At 51.9% G+C, this 18,421-nt stretch overlaps 1 protein-coding gene across 1 annotated transcript; it reads right to left on the bottom strand.

The window, feature by feature from the left end:
- Positions 1-6,283: 6,283 nt before the first annotated feature.
- Positions 6,284-17,378, bottom strand: CD40 (CD40 molecule). The gene is made up of 11 exons (XM_023756261.1): positions 17,260-17,378; positions 14,040-14,115; positions 13,556-13,681; positions 12,886-13,032; positions 12,462-12,555; positions 10,662-10,803; positions 10,478-10,484; positions 9,515-9,571; positions 7,567-7,653; positions 7,415-7,440; positions 6,284-6,883 (listed from the first exon to the last, which is right to left on the bottom strand). The coding sequence occupies exons 1-11, from the start codon at positions 17,308-17,310 to the stop codon at positions 6,716-6,718; spliced, it is 981 nt and encodes a 326-aa protein (XP_023612029.1). The 5' UTR covers positions 17,311-17,378; the 3' UTR covers positions 6,284-6,715.
- Positions 17,379-18,421: the final 1,043 nt, after the last annotated feature.

Consider the following 18,421-nt stretch of genomic DNA (forward strand, 5'->3'; position numbering starts at 1 on the left):
GCGGAGGGCGTAGAGGGAATGGGTTGGGCAGGAGAGGAAAAACAGAGGGTTGGACACTGGGGATGAAGGCAGGAGAGGAGAGGGGGCGAGAGGGGTGAAGAGAAAAGGGGAGATGCAAGAGGAGGCGTGGAGAGAAAGAGGAAAATCAGGGGGGACAGGACTCGGGAAGGGACTCAGGAGGACAGGGGAGAGGAGAAGCCGCCTACAGTCCATCACTATGGAGGCCTGACGTGAATCAGGCTCCGGCCGTACAATGGACTCCTATGCAGCAATTAAAAAGCATGTTGTCGACCTATATTTATCGGCATGGAGAGACGGCTGCCATATACCGCTAAGCCGAGAAGGCTGCTTACAAAACAGCGTATGTAATAATAGCCCGAGGTTAAAAATATTTTTTGGCACAGAAGCGAAGTCTGGACGGACCTGTAACTTGTGGTTAGTAGGCGTGGTGAGAGGCTTAAAGGTGACCTTATTTTCTTGTTTATTGCTTGGACGGGGCGTGCGATGCCAGGCCTGACTTTCATAATTAGCCAAAACAATAACACTTGGTCGAAAGAGGACAAGGGTGAGATGAATTGTTGGGAGAAGAGAGAGGTAGTTGTCAGGGAGCAAGGCAGAAAGCAGGGTGGGGGTCCTGGAAGGAGGACACGGCCAGGAGCTAGCTGGGTACCAAGGCCCAGCTGATGTGCCAGTAGGTAGGGAGAGAGGCCGAGAGCCCCAGGGAAAGGGAGAGGGGGTCAGAGTAGAGGAGTGATACCCCCTTGCTTCCCACTCACTGGCCCCATCTGTCTGGGCCAAAGCTGCTCACTCACCTTGCTGAGCCCCTCCCAGAGCCAGCCCCCCAGTAACAGTGCTGCATGTCCCCGGGGAGCCCCCCCCATGAGCTTCCTCCCTCCCCCAGACTCCAGGACCACAGCATGAGTGTGCTTTTTCTATTTTTATAAATTAAAATTCTATCTCCCCACCCCCGCAGGTAGGTTTGTAATTTTCTGTGCCAGATTCACTCTGGGGGAGAGAAACCCTTCTGGGAAGAGTCTTTAATAACTTCTGCTGCCCAAGGAATTAGCTGCAGGGCCCCGAAGGCTTAAAGGGAGGGTGTGTGCGTGCATGCGTGCACGCCTGGGGAGCGCAGGGATGCAAGGGGATGTCACTGAACGAAAAGGACATCTACCCCCAGCCCAGCCTCAGTCCCAAGGCAGGTCCCTCAGCCCGAGAGCTTCGATGCCCTGACCCCATCAACCAGGCTCGCACGGGGGGAGCCTAAGCCCCAGGGTCCTCTCCAGCCTCCTGGCTGGGGTGCAAGGAAGGAGACAGCCTGCCCCTGCCATGTTGCCTAACGGGGCTCTGGACCCTCCCAGGCCCTCAGTTTCCCCACATATAAAACAAAAGGGCCAGGCACAATGATATTCCCAGTCTCTCTCTTTTTTAAAATATTTTTTTATTGATTTTGAGAGAGAGAGTAAGGGAGAGCGCTGGATAGAAACATCGATGGGAGAGGAAGTCACCGATTGGCTGCCTCCTGCATGGCTCCCCCTGGGGATAGAGCCCGCAACCCAGGCATGTGCCCTGACCAGGAATCATGTGCCCTGACCGGGAATCAAACCGGCAACCTCTTGGTTCCTGGGTCGATGCTCAACCGCTGAGCCGTACCAGCCAGGCCCCAGTCTCTTTTAATCCCAAGCCTCTGTGACATGCTTGCTTGGGCTCTCGCCAAGTTTTTTAATTTTTGGAATTGGTGGCATTGAAATATTGGGTGGTTTCTCCTGGAAATCTGGATTCCCAGCAACAGACAGCGCTCATTCCGTAGAGCAACCATTGGAAGGAGCTGTAGATGCTGCCCCAAAGAGGGGCAGAGCCTCTCCGTTTGCCACACAGTCTCCTCGGGGGCAGAGGAGCCCGCCTCACTCTCCAGGCCTGTGTGCGTGAGTTTGCAACCCTGCCCTAAAGGTTCGCTGCTCCAGCTCTGGGCTTCCCCTCTGTCCTGGGCAGTCGCGCTGTCTTTTAAAGGCGTGTTAGCGTGGACCTGTTTCTCTGCACCCTAAATGGGTAAAAACCACAGGCTCTTGGGTCAACCAAGTTGGGTCCAAATCCCAGCTCTCAGTCCTCAGGCCCTGGCAAGTCATTCCGCCTCTGAGCCCTATCTGTGAGATGGGTGACATAAGAGACTATGCCTCGTGCAGGGCTGTCCTGTGGATGAAGACAATACAAAGAAAGTTCTGAGCCCTGTGGCCAGCAATGATGAACATCAGCCTGTGCACACTCTCAGTGTGCACAACCCTAGCTCAGGATGGGACCACAGTGGCAATGCAGTCGAGGCTGCTAAAGGAAGGAAGCAGTGACGAGGGAGACCCGGCCTGGGGAACAGACGCAGTTGCAGAGTACAGGCGGCAGCAGGCCAGACCCATGTGTGGAGGGAGGCAAGTCTTCGTCTCCAAGTAAGGGCAGGATGTGGAGTGAGAGCTGGCAAAAGCCAGCCACCAGGGTCTTCAGATGTTACCTTGGCGCCACCCTCTGGATGATGCGTGCCTCACACCTACCCTCCACTCAGCCAGGAGAGGACCCTGTAGTGGGTTTATCCTCTGCACTTATTTGTAGAATTGGCAAGACCCTTAGAACGCCTAGGGCCCCAGGCCTTCATTACACATCTGGAGTGGGGGGTGGGCGACCCAGAACCAAGGAGTGGCTTTCCCAAGGTCACAGAACGTGGGCCGGGTTCCACTTAAAACACAGAACTGCCGAACCGGTTTGGCTCAGTGGACAGAGCGTCGGCCTGCGGACTCAGGGGTCCCGGGTTCGATTCCGGTCAAGGGCATGTACCTTGGTTGCGGGCGCATCCCCACTGGGGGGTGTGCAGGAGGCAGCTGATCGATGTCTCTCTCTCATCGATGTTTCTGGCTCTCTATCCCTCTCCCTTCTTCTCTGTAAGAAATCAATAAAATATATTTAAAAAAAAAACAACTTAAAACACAGAACTTGCTACAGCGGCCAGGAAGTTCAACCCTGTCCCGGCCTAGCCGGGTGCTCATTGGTTAGAGTGTCAGCCTGCGGACTGAAGGGTCCCGGATTCGATTCTGGTCAAGGGCAGGTACCTCCGTTGAAGGCTTCATCCCCTGCCCCATTCTGGGCATATGCGGGAGGCAACCAATCAATGTGTCTCTCTCACATCAATGTTTCTGTCTCTCCCCCTCCCTTCCACTCTCTCTAAAAATCAATTTTTAAAAAAATATCCTCGGGTGAGGATTAACAAAAAGAAAGATCAACCCTGTCCTTTTGTCAGGGACCCCAAGATATACAGCAGACCCCCTTATCCACAGAGGATACACTCCAAGACCCTCAGTGGATACCTGAAACCACGGGTAGTGCCAAGCCCTGCATGTTCTATGTACCATCTTTTCTAATATATAGACATCTATATGCCTATGATAAAATTTAATTTATAAATTAGGCACAGTAAGAGATGAACAACAATAACCAATAGTAAATAGAACGATTTTAACAATCTACTGGAATAAAAGTTATGGAATGTGGTCTCCCTCCCTCTCTCTGATAATGGATCAATAACGGAGACAGCTACTGACTAACGGGTGGGAGCGCACACGGGTCTGCGCTGAGACAGAGGATGATTCACGCCCCAGGAGGGATAAAGCAGACGGCGCAAGATTGCATCCCAGTGCTCAGAACAAGCACGCAATTTAAAACTTATGAATGTCATTTCTGGAATTTCCATTTAAAATGTTTGGACCGCAGATGCCACAGGTAACTGAAGCCACGGATAAGGAGGACTACTGTACAAAAACAGACTTCCTTAGGCGTGAGCTCTGCTGGCTCTGAGAGGGACTTCTCCCAGAAGCAGGATCTGTGACGAGGAAGGAATGCAGGTAGTGTCTTTGGAAGCTGAACCCGGATAACACCAGAGGGGATGGGGAAGTGAGACCGGGAAAGGAAGGAAACCAGTGCAGAGGGGCAGCTGGGGCTCCGTCCCTCTAGGGCAGTGGTTCTCAACCTGTGGGTCGCGACCCCTTTGGGGGCCGAACGACACTTTCACAGGGTCGCCTAAGACAGTGGTCGGCAAACTCATTAGTCAACAGAGCCAAATATCAACAGTACAATGATTGAAATTTCTTTTGAGAGCCAAATTTTTTAAACTTAAACTATATAGGTAGGTACATTGTTATTAACTTAATTAGGGTACTCCTAAGGCTTAGGAAGAGCCACACTCAAGGGCCAAAGAGCCACATGTGGCTCGCGAGCCGCAGTTTGCCGACCACCGGCCTAAGACCATCGGAAAACACATATATAATTACATATTGTTTTGTGATTAATCACTATGCTTTAATTATGTCCAATTTGTAACAATGAAATTGGGGGTCACCACAACATGAGGAACTGTATTAAAGGGTCGCGGCATTGGGAAGGTTGAGAACCACTGCTCTAGGGAACCCACGGGACACTGCAGACCGCTCTTCAGTCTGCCCGCCCAAGGGCAAGGAGGCTGAGTTCACCCTCCAACTCGCAGGCCTAGTTGGTTGACAGTGTTCCGTGTTATTAACTCCCCAGGTATGTCTTACCTGCCCTGCACCTCCCCCAACCATGTTTTCAAGACCAGGGAAACCCCGAGGCAAGTGATCCCACGTGCTTGCAATAGAAGACCAACTGCTTATCTGAATGCCAAAAGCAAGTTCTCAAAGTGCGGCCCCTGGACCGGCAGCAGCGTCACTTGGGAAACTGGTTAGAAATGCAAGTCCTTGAGCTCTATCCCAGACCCATTCAATCAGAAGCCCTGGCAGTGGGGCCCAGCAGCCTGTCTTCTCTGGTGATGCTGATACGTGCTCAAGACCGAGAACGCTGACCCAGAGGCACCGACAGCACTGTCTCCGTTTGCCTGATGGGGAACCTGAGATGTAAAAGATGAACAGTAACCCACGGATGAGAGGTGGCAGAGGTGCTGGGTCCTTTGTCTCTATCCACCATGCAGCCACGCACAGAAGGAACACTAGCATTTGGACTCTAGGTAGGAGAGGGTGAGGTCCCCGCACCATCACACCACCACTTTGCTCCACTTTCTAAACCAAACCTCTCCACCTGGTGCCTCCAAATGGTTCTTGGAGCCCTTCTGGGAAGCCTGCCAAGCCAGGTGCCTCTCTGGATTCCAAGCTGCCCCCACAGTCTTCGTGGGGGACAAGCCCTCTCCACCCCGCCCTCCAGGCAATAGGACACATTGGGGAAATCAAAACAGCTTCTTAGCGGGTAGGGGGCAATCCCTGGGTTAAACCAGCCTGGCCTCATCCACACCATGAATCTTAATCTTTGTGCCAGGGCTTTGCATGGCTCTTCCTTCTCTTCCTTGCCCTACACCCTTCCTTCCCTCCCTCCGCTCCCCTCCCCTCTGCTCCGACTCCATCTGCTGCTCCTCCTGGCCAGGCTCCCCCTCAGTTGGCACAGCGAGAAAAGAGAACAGGATGGTTATTTTTATCCTAAGATACTGCTGGGGGAAGGGGTGCCATCTGACTGAGAAGCACAGCTCCTGTCGCAGTTGGGAGGTCAGAAGGAGGTGGGAGGCCCAAGATTGCCCTGGGAAGGAGCCACAGATTTTGGTTCCAGAGATCAGGCAGGTCTGGGAGAAGCAGGGCAGGACCAGGAGTGGGGAGCTCTGAGCAGCACCACTACAAACTGCTGTGCAACCATCAGCAAGTCACTTGATGTCTCTGGGCCTCTGTTTCCACCTGTTAAAGAGGGAGGGGTGCGGGCCCTGCCTGTCCCCAAGGCTGTTTTGTGATCATGAATGAAATGGAGAGAATCCTTTGCAAACGTGGTGCCAAATGTGAGCACACAGGGAGGGCCGGCAGCCTGGGGACATTCTTATTCAGCCTCCCAACGTGCCCTGGTTCTGTGAGCCCGACACAAATGTAGCCACCATGTCACCCAGCATGTCCACCCCCATTTTTTTTCACGTTTGATGACTTTAATTACATAAGCAGTATGTGAATTCACTCTCCTTTGTGGGGAGGGGGGATGAAGCCTTATGAAAAAGTCCAATCTTCTTTACCAACCCTCCCCCAGAGCCTTCTTCCCCAACCTGGGCATGGCAACCATGAGCTGCACATTTCCTGTGTATCCTTCCAGAACCCGTGTTACACCTACATATACAGCATGTGTTATGTCTGTACACGTGCCCACAGGTGATAGATCATATTGATTAGGGGTGTGTGCTTTAAAAAAAAAAAGATCCATGCCCATCATTCTGCAACCTGCTTTTTTCCCCATGAGTGTTTCTGAGATCCTGTTACATAAATATATTATCATTTTATTTAGCCAGTCCCCTGTTGATGGACAGTTAAGTTGCTTCCAGTTGTCCCCTGTCACAAACGACACTGCAATGATATTCATGTAGATGTCCCCCTGGGCTCATAGAAACCACGTGGGCACTGAACGGCTGGGCTGGAGGGTTTGATGATGTTACTATATGCCCCCGCCCCCCACCCCACCCCCCAAAAAAAGTCTTGCCTCCATCTTTAAAAGCAAGTTGGGAGGCTGAATGGGCTCCAGGCTGGAGTAGGAGGTTCCCCTGAGTGAACTGTTTCTGAGCCGCAGGGGTGCAGGCAGAGGGGGGCTGTGCCTAGCGCCAGCCCCTCGCCCTCATGTCGCAGCTGCAGCTCCAGGCGCCGCGGCCACGTGCACATTTGTCCACACTGCCATGCTCCCGGCACACACAGCCTCACTGTCTCTCCTGCACCGAGATGCGGCTCTCTTTGCCATCCTCCTGCACCACGGGCTGGCACCAGTGTAAGGTCTCCTGCACGGGAGCGGTGGAGCCGGGGTCAAGAAAGTCCTCCATCTCCTGGGGATCCTCCTTGGCCTTCCCGGGGTTCTCAGGGCAGGAGGTCTGGTGAGCCAAGGGGTGAGGTTATCCTCAGCAACACCTCTGAGGAGCCCTCCCCGCCAAGGGGATGCTCCCCAAGCCCCGCCCCGTTTCCCCCAATCAGGGCGGATTCCATGGGCGCCTCCTGCCCCCTGCTGGCCACACTGAGGGTGTCAAGAAGCTTCCAGTGGGTTTAAGGAGGTGCCCCTCCGGTCTGGCCCTTGGCCTGCACCAAGGCCCCAAAGTGGTTCCCCACGTGTTGCATGCCAGGAAAGAACAGCAAATGACGCCACTGACTTTGGCCATGGTGCCAGGGCGGCTCTGTGGAGAGGTGCGCTCTGGGGATAAGGAAGGCTGGCGCTGAGGGAGGGGACGGGAGGAGCTCTGGGTCCCGGGAATGGGACTGGGGGGTCGGGAGGCAGACCAGCCAGTTCTGCTGTCACCCCACTGGCCACAGGGCAGACCCTGAATCGGTTTTACTGCCATAAAGGCACCAGTGAGTCCATCTTCTTTGCAGTTTGCCAAATTCAGAGCCAGTGCCCAGGGGTGACCTACCTTGCAGTTTACCTTGGGCAACTTCCCTAGAGAGAAAAAAATAGAGAGGTGGAGACTTAGTGGTGAGGCCAGATAAGGAAACAGGCAGCCGGTTCTGCTTGACCTTCTCCTCCCTCCCGCCTTCCTCGTCACCTCCCTGTGTGGGGACTCACAGAAATACACAGGCACCAACAGCAGAGCCAACAGGAGGGCTGCGACGATGGGGATCACCACCAGGGCTCTCTTCCGATGCTTGATACCTGGAGAAACAGAGACTTCAGCGATGGCTCCCTCCCCCAGGCCCAAAGCTGCTGGACCTCCCCAGACTCTACAATCCTCCCGGGCCTGAGCTCATCCCTGACAGGCTTCGAACAGGTGGCCCTGGTGAACCGTGGCCAGCAGATGTCTTTAGTGTGACCAGCACATTTTTAAATTATGTTAAACCTTTTCATTTGGGGGCGCCTGCAGATTTAAAATCTAGACACCTGGTTTCTCTTAGAAATGTGGGCATCTAGCCCCATTGGACCAGCAGCCCCACCTGGCACTCACTGGCCAGAACCGAGTGCCCGGCTCCCCACCGCTCCCCACACTCCCCTCCTTCCCCACTCTGTGCCCCCTGCTGAGGTGCTGAGGACCTACATCATTTATGTCTGCACTGTTGCCTTTGTTATAGAAGAATAGAGGGGAAATTAACGTGTTTCTTGTACCTCAGTTTCCATTCCAAATGAGAAAACGAAAGGAAGACTAGGAGGCAGGGCAGGGACTAGGGCAGCGGTTCTCAACCTGTGGGTCACGACCCCTTTGGGGGTCGAACGACCCTTTCTCAGGGGTCGCCTAAGGCCATCGGAAAACACATATATAATTACATATTGTTTTTGTGATTAATCACTATGCTTTAATTATGTTCAATTTGTAACAATGAAATTGGGGGTCACCACAACATGAGGAACTGTATTAAAGGGTCGCTGCATTAGGAAGGTTGAGAACCACTGGACTAGGGTAAGGCACACACCTTGGGACAAAATTTAAAGGGATACAAAAAAAACTCAGTAATCAAGGAAATATTTTAATGTCATGTTTTAAAAAATCAAATCACCAAATTATGGCCCACAGGTTGGCTGCCTGTTTTGTTTTGTTTTTTTTCATAAAGTTTCCGAAATTAGGCTCAGGCAAGTCAGGCAGGGTCATGCAAATGCAAGGTTGGACCATGGCATTAGTTAAAATTTTATAGTTTGCTCATTATGGATTTTTTTTGCATTGACTTTTATTCTTTTTTAAATATTACATCAAGCTGTTGCATATCTTGCCCTAGCTAGTTGGGCTAAATGGATAAAGCATGGATCTGCAGACTGAAGAGTCCCAGGTTTGATTCTGTCAGATACCTCAGTTGCAGGCTCAATCCTTGGCCTCAGTCCAGGTGTGCACAGGAGGCAACCAATTGATACGTCTCTCCCACATCGATGTTTCTCTCTGTGTGTCTCTCCCCCGCCCTTCCACTCTCTCTAAAAAGCAATGGAAAATACCCTTGAGTGAGGATTAACAAAACAAAAAAAATGTTATCTTGATTACTGCATTTTTCAGGCACCCCTTTAAATAGTGTGCCCAAGGTAAATGCCTCACTCACCCAGCCCTGCCAAAAGGAAAATGAATGTTAAAAAAAAAAAGCAAAGAGAGTGCATTTTTCTCACCTCTGACCTTTTTCACTTATTAACATGACCTGCCTAGTCCCTGTAGTTATTTGAGTCTGTGATCTGTGCTGTTGGCCAACTTCCTCGTTCTAAAATCAAAGCTGAGGCCCTGAGAGGAAACCGTGTCACACCATGCTGGTCCTTGAAGTGTGTGGGGGGCTGCAGAATAGCTTCGATGAAGCACTTCCAAAGTGCAAGAACCCATGCCAGGCACTTCCACCAACCCACTCAGGGAGGTGCTGTTATCATCCCATTTTACAGATGAAGAAACTGAGGCTCAAGAGGGGAGCTGACTTGCCCACCCCCACTCCAAACTGCTTCCTCCTCTCACTTCCCCTCCCACTCATTGTTTCTGTATGCCTCAGGCTCGGCTTGTATTCCCTACCTCCCTACCTCCCTAGCCTGCCGCCAGGACCCATTCTCCAGGACTCACCACAGACAGCATCAGTCTTGTTAGTCCCTGCCCGTAGCTCCACCAGGCCTTTGACAGCTGTGTGGACACACATGTGCACACACACACACAGAGAGAAAGAGAGAGAGAGAGAGAGAGAGAGAGAGAGAGAGAGAGAGAGAAAGAAAGAGAGAATATTTTAAAATATACAGAATTATATAAGCATTTATAAACATAGATTATAAGTGTAAAGAGCCAATCATTTGTAGATTATAACTTTTGAAAACAAGTCCATCAACTCAGATTTCATAAGGTATGTCATATAATGTATCATATGTTTATTCTAAAAACATTACTGATTTTGCCCTAAAAATAGAAAATTAAAATAAATTATTTTTAAAAAAAACTAGAGAGAGAGAGAGAGAATGAGACATTAAGTTTGCCAACCATAAGACTTCCAACCCCAGAGGGAGACCATCAACAACCAACAAGTCCAGCTTCACTCAGCACGTATTTCATGCACCTCCTGTGCTGGTTACGGTGCAAACTCTGTTCTTATGGCACTCGTGGGTGCAGAGGAAAGATTATTACACATCTTGAAGGGGTAATCGTTGGAGCGTCTCTAATGAGTGCCAAGCCTTGTGATATAGGCTAAAGTGAACTGGGAATTGTCCAGAGAAGAGGAGATGAAATCTGCAAAGGCAGGAATGGAGACAGGATCCATTTGGTTTAAGACAGGGCTTCTCAACCTCGTCGACACCACTGACATTTTGGGCCACATAACTCTCTGTACGGGGGCCTGTCCCATGCACTGTAGGATGTTCAACGGCATTTCAGGCCTCCACCCACTTGATGTCAGTGGAATCCCCATTCCCAGTCTCGGCTCCAGATATTGTCAAAATTGCTTAGTTGAGAACCTCTGGTTTAAGGGTCGTCCAGAAAGACTCCCCTGGAGAAGTTAGGTCTGGGTCGGCCCGAAGGACATAAAATTTAGAGCCGTGGTACATTCCCACTAAGCAGGACAATGTGATACAGAGATTAGGTGGGTGACATGCCAGATGCATTGTGGAACCATGGAAAAGTTGGGTCTTTAGAACCCGATCACTGATAGAACCCGATCACTGCTAGTCAGCCATGAAGGTTTCAACGGGATTCAGCTGTGAGTCATATCAGCATCCAATCACATGACGTAAGTCGTGGGAGGACTCAGCTGGCCAGAGAGCTCACAGGAGGAGAAATCGCAGAGAAGTGGCCAGCCAGGAGGCCAATGAAGGAGTCTAGATATAGAAGAGCAGGTCCAACATGGTCCGAGGAGGAGGAGGAGGAATGGTCTGAGAGGGACGTCACAAAGAAAAAAAACATCTAAAGTGGGGGAAGAGGGAGAAACTTCAAAGACAGCATACACATGAGGAGAGTGTACATGAGCTTACAAAACACTCCCACCAGTCTTTTCCTCAAGCCTCATGAGACGAAGGTCATCCCCAACTTCCAGATGAGGACACTGAGGCTCAGAGAGATGAGGGCCACACCCTTCCTCAGCTGCAGTGAGGTTGGAACCCAGCGCTCTGATTCTACTGCCCCAACGTGCCACCATTCATCAGTCAACATTGACCAATACAAATTTATTGAGCACCTACTATGTTCTAGGCACTGGTCTAGGCATAAGGGATGCATCAGTGGAAGGGGGAAAAGAGCTAAGTCTCTACATTTAAGGAGTTTGCAACCTATTACGAAAAAGGCAGACAGTAAACAAAGGACCAAGTGTATATGAGATGCTACAATTTGTGTGGACAATAAGTGTTTGCGCATGAGCACGTATGTGTTTGTGTGCTTGTCGATGGGAAGACATGCAAGGAAGTGTCTGCTTCCAAGGAAGCACTGGAGGGCTGAGGGACAGGGGTGAAAGGGAGACTTATCGCTGTACGCCCTTTTGTGCCTTCTGTCGGAGGCGCCTATCTTACCCATTTTTTAAAATTAAATGTAAAAAGTTAATGGGCCATGTGTTAAAGCGTAGTCCAGGCAGACGAGTTTGATGCAAGAGTATGAACAGTGTGTTGAGGAGACTGCAAGTAGCAGGAGGTGGGAAGAGGTCAGGAAGGTCAGAGGCCATGCAAGAGAGTCTGGGTTTTAACCTAAAGGCCCAGCGAGCCGTGAAGCACGGTAAATAGAGAGTGCTGTAATCTAAAATGAACTGCAGAAAACTCACTTTGGCAAGTGAAGGGAGAACCGGATGAAAGGGGGAGACTAGAGGTGAGGAGGTCAATGAGGAGCTAAGGCACCATTCAGACCACAGTGATGAGGCCCAGGCTAAAATGGCACCACTGAGATAGTGAGAGGGAGGAGTCCCAAAACATCTGGAAGGCAAGAAGGTGACTGATTTGGAGGTGAGGGGGGACTACGGGACAAGTGCCCAGAGGCATGGTGGTAGCTTTCACCGAGGGTGAGGGGAGCAGGAAGGTGAGCCCATTTGGTGCCTGTGGGTCACTTGCAGGGAGATGTACCCTCGGCCGTTGGATTTGACAGTCTGGGATCCAGGAGACAAATCTAGTCAAGAGATGTTGATTGGGAACCACCCGAGAGAGATGGTAGAGAGAGCTGGTAGTTCGAAGCCATGAATATGGATGAGATGGTCCAGGGGAGGCAGGCAAAGTGATTAAAAAGTAGAGCAGAACAAAGGCCTAAGAAACCAGTTAAGGAGGACCAGGGGAGGAGAAGGAAAGTAGGAGAGATGTCACCATGTACCCAAGGAAAGAGAGTTTCACGAAGTTGGAGAGATCAACAGTGTCTATTACCACCAACAGAGCACAGACAAGAAAATGCTAAAAAGTGCCCATTTGGTCAGTTGTCCATGAGGTCACTCTGATGTTTTACACGGGCATGAGTGTGTGTGGACATGGGACCTGGGGCTGAAGGGTAGATAGCAGGATCGGATGGAAGCAGACCCCATGCCCCTCTTGGGACAGAAAACACCAGGCATGAGTTCTTATACCTCGTCCAAGGATGACACTTGTCATAAGCAGATGACACATTGGAGAAGAAGCCGACCAGGCAGGGTTCGCAGATGGTGTCAGAAACCCCTGTCGCTGGGAGGGAGAAGGGGGCATTCATCACACAACGGACTACCTGTCTGGCTCCCAGTCTTCCTGCTCTAAGCCCTCCTCCCCGGCGGAGAGCCTCCGCTGCTGCTGCAGCCCCTGGGAAGGCTTCTCCCACTGCCCTCCCAAGGCAGATGCCATGGCAGGAGCCGGAATGAGAAGGGTTCCTTTCCTGCTCACTCTAGGAGGCATCCTGATGTAGGCTGTAGTCTCCATTCCGTCCACCTCTGGGCTGAGTGCCCACTGCCCAGCCCCTTGCCTTTGGCCCTCAACTCCTCCCTCCTGCCTCTAGAGCCGATTGTCAGACAGGCCACTTACCGATCTCCTTGACCCCAAAGCCAGGGGGGCAAGAGCTGTGTGGGGCGCAGTTTTCACAGACCTCGTCGACACAGTGTAGGCCTTCGTCACACGTGCAAGTCGTGTCTGTTTCCAAAGTGCCTTTACTCTGGACCCGGAGTTTTAGGTCTGCGCAGAGATGGGTGGGAAGGATGGGAACCCTTGTTGGGGACTCTCTGAGCCCCACTCCTCACACTTCCTGCTTTTTTTTTTCTTAGACCCTCTTCCAAGTAGGGACAGCAGTCAAATTATTTAACAACCAGTATAAGCCTAGACTCCAATCAATCCAAACAGACCCTGGCTTTCTATTTTTAATAAAAGGGAGGGGAGGGGGCGAGGGTTAATGGCTGCATTGTCAAGAATGAGCTGGAAGCCCTTGCTGGTTTGGCTCAGTGCATAGAGAGTTGGCCTGCAGGCTGAAGGGTCCCGGGTTCGATTCCGGTAAAGGACACATGCCCGGGTTGCAGGCTCGATCCCCAGTAGGGTGAGTGCTGGAGGCAGCCAATCAATGATTCTCTCTCATCACTGATGTTTCTATCTCTCCCTCGCCCTTCCTCACTGAAATCAATAAAAATATATTAATTTTAAAAAAAAAGAATGAGCTGGAATATCAGCCCCACTCCCAAGCACCGGTCCCCCGCAGCCCACACACTGGGGTCGCAGTATCTGTGCGTATGGCAGCGCCTCTCATTGCTCCAGGTCCCCAGGAATTCGCCTTCACTGCAAGGAACACATTCCGTGTCGGTCACCGCTGTGCAGTCATTCACCAGTTTCTGTCCTGGAAAAAGCATCAGGAAATGAGGCAGCTCTGACCAACTCTGGGAGTCAGACATTTACCAAAAACTGAGCAGGCTGGGAGCAGGCTGGGCTTTCGGGCAGAGGATTCAAAGGTGACAGTCTCAGAGCCTTCCAGCCTTCAGAGTCAGGTCAGGGGTAGGAGGGTGGGGGGCCAAGGAAGATACAGGAACCTTAGTCCTGAGTAGGCACAGAGGGAACCCACAACTTTCTGACAGCAGGGCAGGGCTGGGCAATCCCAGGGGCCATTTAAGACTCAGGTTTACAGATGACCTATGGAGCCTGCATCTGCCAGCAAACCACGAGGGGTCCCACCATGAGGCTGGAAGGAGGCGTCTCACCTGGCGGGCACAGATTACAGCACTGACTTTCTATGGGGTATTGGTTTTCACTGCATGCAGGTGGTTCTGGGTGGACCTAAAAACAGAATTGGGCCATTTGAGGGGATCTGGGAATCTCTGCTGTAGCCTCGTTGGCAGGAAGGTGAAAATCAGCCGGGAGAGGGGTTAGAGCTGAAGCGGAAATCCAAAGCAGAACAGTGGGGCCTGCCTACTAGTTGGCTTGGTTATTTTTAACTAAACTGCCAACTGATACGATTGTAAAAGCACCCAGAGAATCATGCTGGTCTTTTACAAAGCGATTGTGCTTGAACCTCGCAATAGTCTCTGAACTAAACAGATCTTCCTTTTGTCTGGACTCCTGACACTTTCCTCTTCACAAAGATTCAAAAGCACGTGAGGACCCCAGGACCTCCCCTGGAGCCCAGAGACTGGCTGCTTCAGCTGGTCCTAGTCCTAGGTTGGGGCTATATTTAGCACCTGGCCTCTTCCTCCTATTATTCTTCTGCTCCCCACCCCTTTCCCTGTCCAAGCCTCATCGTGTTTTTCCCCTCTAAGCCCTCCCTCATAAAATGCCAGAAAATTGTGAAGCTGGGAAGATAAAATCCAACACTTTCACTTTACAAATGGTCAGACTAGCCCGGCTCAGTGACTGAGCATTGACCTATGAACCAGGGGGTCACGGGTTCAATTCCTGTTCAGGGAACATGCCCAGGTTTCAGGCTTGATCCTTGATAGGGGGCATGCAGGAGGCAGCCGATGGATGATTCTCATTATTGATGTTTCTGTCTCTCTCTCTCTCTCTCTCTCTCTCTCTCTCCTTTTCTCTTCCTTTCTCTCTGAAATCACAGGGTTTCGCAGTGATAGGATCTGAAAGAGAAGTCAGGTCTCAGTACTCTCCCTCTCTCCATCAGCTTGGCTCTCACCCTCACTTTTACTACTTCCAGGTACGACGCATGCTATTAATTACTTCTCACTAAATTATGTACATTTCTTTTCCATGTAAACCTTATATCATTGCCATGAGAGAGAACCAGTCTCACGTCTCATAAATAAAAGGTAAGCCTAAAAATAAAATTCAACAGCAACAAAACAACGTTATGAAACGCCAGCTGGTTGCTTTGCTTGCCGATGGCCTCCACCCCAGGCCTGCTCTTGATTTTTGTTTTAAAAGGAGGATTAGCAAGCAGTTGAGAAGTATTAACTAACTATATTCTAACTCCAGAGACTTCCTCCTTCAAAAAAATCAAAGGATTTAAAACAGAACTGCAAAGTGCATCACTGTGGTTTACTTCTGTGTGCGTGTGCTCCCTACAATCATCCCACGCTTTGGGAACAGCCAGTGAAAAAAGCACAGGTTCGAGAGACAAACCACTTAAGGCTTTCTGTCTTTGCAGCACTTGACTTTGCAACACTTACTAGCTATTTGCTTCTCTTCCTCTCAGTTTCCACGTCTCTAAAATGCGAGTAATAACACCTACCCCACAGTTTAGGTTGTAAAGATGAGAACGAACATTTGTGTGTGGCCTGGCACCGTGTCTAGAACATAGTAGGTGCTCATTAAGTAGCAGCTTTGATTATCATACGTATGTGAGTATCTGCTTGAATGCCCAGTGTCCTGGCTAACTGGCTGGCTGTTCAGGACCCTGCCTAATGGGTGGCTCTCAGTCAGCCATTGCTTACGGAAATGTGTCTTACCCGAAATGGGGAAGGAAACAGAAAAGGCTGCTGCCGCCATCATCACATCACAACATTCACCTGTGAGCAGGGAGCGCCTGTGAAGGTTCTCCCTGCAACACCGAGGACCTTCCCCCCACATCCCACAGCCATGACAGTCCTTTATGCCATTTTCAAACACATGAGAAATAGGGTTCCTCCTCTGAAAGTTGGTCCATCCCCAGTTCCCACTCCATAGCTCCAGTCCTCCAGTCCTTCTGATACCAAGGCTCTCACCACCTGAGAGACAGGCTCAGGACCCAGGCAGATGCAGGTTTATATCCAGGTTTCTATCCTAGCTATGAGAATTTTGGCAAGACATTCCTTCTCTCTGAGCCTGTTTCCTCGTCTGTACACTGGGGAGTTCAAAGAAACCAGACAGCGAACACATGGAAAGCATCTTCCTCAGGGCCTGGCACACAGGAAGCTCTCGTTAAGTAGCAGCTGCCATTGGAGTTGTCACAGCCCAGCGTCTACCTGGAGCCAAAACTGGGAGTACGCTCCTGAGAAGCCCAAACCAGCTTCACGCCCTCCCCTGGCTCTGCCCCCTCTCCCTCCGACACACCTCTCTTCTTTCCAGCTCCGCCCTGGGTGCTCCTCTCTCCCTGGAGCCCTTGCTTAGAGTGAAAACGAGAGTTCTGGGAACAAAGTAGCTTCCCGGTGGACTCTCTTCCCTTACCACCCACTGCATAGCTCCTTCCTGCTCAGACCTCATGCCAGAAACTACAGCCCCTGAGAGTCGGGGGAGACCAGAGGGGTTGGGATGAGAGGGTAAGGTACTTGGGGGATTCCCAGCCTCCAGAATGAGGAACTACAAAAATACACTTAAACAAAAAGTGAGACAAGTGTGGGCTTCTGAAAATCCCGGAGACATGCTTGGTCGGGCATGTCTGAGCCCTCTGGTGCCCCGAGAAACCCTTTCTTGGGTCCCCTGAACTATTCATTTCCCCCACAGGCCCCCCATGTCATCCTGAACTCAGGATGCAGAGACATGGCCTTGAGCATTCCTCCTAGGTTGGATCACCCCTTGTGCCCACAAGATGCCCTGGAAGAAGGCAGCCCAGCTGGCAAGGAGAAGATAACCACTCTAAGAGCTGGCATCTGTCCACATGCGAAGGGACAGGAAACCAGCCAGACCCTCCCCTTCCCTCGGCCCGCCTTCCTTCCCACTTCTGGCCGGCCTTGGAGGCGAACCAGACGCCAGCCTTTCCTGATGAAGGCTTGAGGCTCCCCAAACCGCAACCCCATCCACGCTGTCCTGGCACGTTTCCTGCAGTGCCCCCGCGTCGCACCCTCTGCGGGCGACCTGGAACCCCAACCTGGGAGGAGAGAGAGGCAGCCCAGCTAATGCAGCCAGACCCCAGGGTCCCTGGCCGAGCTTCCACCCACCCTTCAGTCCTCAACAAAATCAGGTAGGAAGAGCCCTTCCCCGAAGGAAGGCTTCTCTGCCCCTTCCCCTCTCAAACCCCAAACTCCGCCGTCGGGTCGGAGCAGAAATTCAACTCACGGCGGTGAACCAGCAGCCCAAGAGGAGACACTGCAGGGGCAGGCGGACCATGGCGAGGTCGGAAACAGGCGGCGCGGGAGCGTGCGGGACCCGCTCGATAGTAGCTCCCGGGCCCCAGCGGTGGCCTCGCCCATTAAAGGGGCGTGGTCTCCGCGGGCCAATCGCGGCCGGCCTCGCTGGGGAGGGCGGGGCTCCCGGCGACTCGCGGGTCTGGGATTTCCCCAGGATATTCCCGGGTTCAGTTTCCCCGGGGAGTTTAAGGACGCGCTGGGAAAGGGGAGTGGAGGGTCCCGGGGAGGGCTCTTCCTCCTTAGCCCCCGGGACTCCAAAGGCCAAGCTGGAGAGAGGAAGGAGCCTGCAGGCTTTCCTGGGGGGCGAAGGAAGGGGAGAGAGATCCCCACCGGGGCTGGGAAGACACCACCAGGACCCCCACGGTTCTTCCCCCGCTGCCTCCGGGAATCCCAGCAGAACCGAAAGCGTCCCAACCGCGGGTGGAGAGGCCTAAGGAAGTTCCCCCTCCCCATCCCCCAAAAACGGGAAGGCCACCGCTGGGGTGTGGGGAGGAGGGCTGGGGAGGCGTTTCAAGGAAGAGCGTTTCCCTCTTAGAGTTTCTCTTTCAAAGGAAATTCCCTTGTATGTGCCCAGGCGTCCCTGCCTCCCGTCCGTCCATCCGTCCATCCATCCAACCATGCGCCCCACCACCACCAGATTCTGTCCCATCTCAGTTTCCGTCTGTCTCTAAGTACTAGAAGCACTAGGACTCTTTGAGAATCTCAGGAGACTCTCACTCTCCTGTTCTGCAGAAACACACACACACACACACACACACACACACACACACACACACACACACACACATCTTTTGTGCTCACATTTCTCGAGGCTGGTCCTCCAAGCCTTTCTTGAATCGGTGTTAACAGTCTCTGCTCTGCAGCACTCAACAAACACCAGGTTTCCTGAGTTCTACTCGAGGCTCTGCCTCTGATAGGCGGAGTGCCCTTGAGCGCAAATTTTCCCCAATGAAACCTGAAGAACTAGAACTAGACAGTGGTTGAGGTGATAATTCTCCAAGCTCTGAATTTCTGGGCCAGGCCAAAGACCAGGGTGTGCAGAGCTGGGGGGATGGAAGAGGAGAGGGCTGCTAACCCCATTCTGCTGGCTT

The sequence above is a fragment of the Myotis lucifugus genome, unplaced genomic scaffold, assembly GCF_000147115.1.
Source record: "Myotis lucifugus unplaced genomic scaffold, Myoluc2.0 scaffold_90, whole genome shotgun sequence".
Lineage (NCBI taxonomy): Eukaryota > Metazoa > Chordata > Mammalia > Chiroptera > Vespertilionidae > Myotis > Myotis lucifugus.

Bases quoted from the DNA above. Each gene is read 5' to 3' on its own strand.
- CD40 (XM_023756261.1), bottom strand. From the start codon at position 17,310: ATGGTCCGCCTGCCCCTGCAGTGTCTCCTCTTGGGCTGCTGGTTCACC. The intron at 12,556-12,885 runs GTAAGTGGCCTG...TCTCCCTCCCAG, and splicing joins CTTTGGGGTCAAGGAGATCG to CGACAGGGGTTTCTGACACC. The intron at 10,804-12,461 runs GTATAAGAACTC...CGTCCCTCTCAG, and splicing joins AAGTGTCATCCTTGGACGAG to ACCATTCCTCCTCCTCCTCC.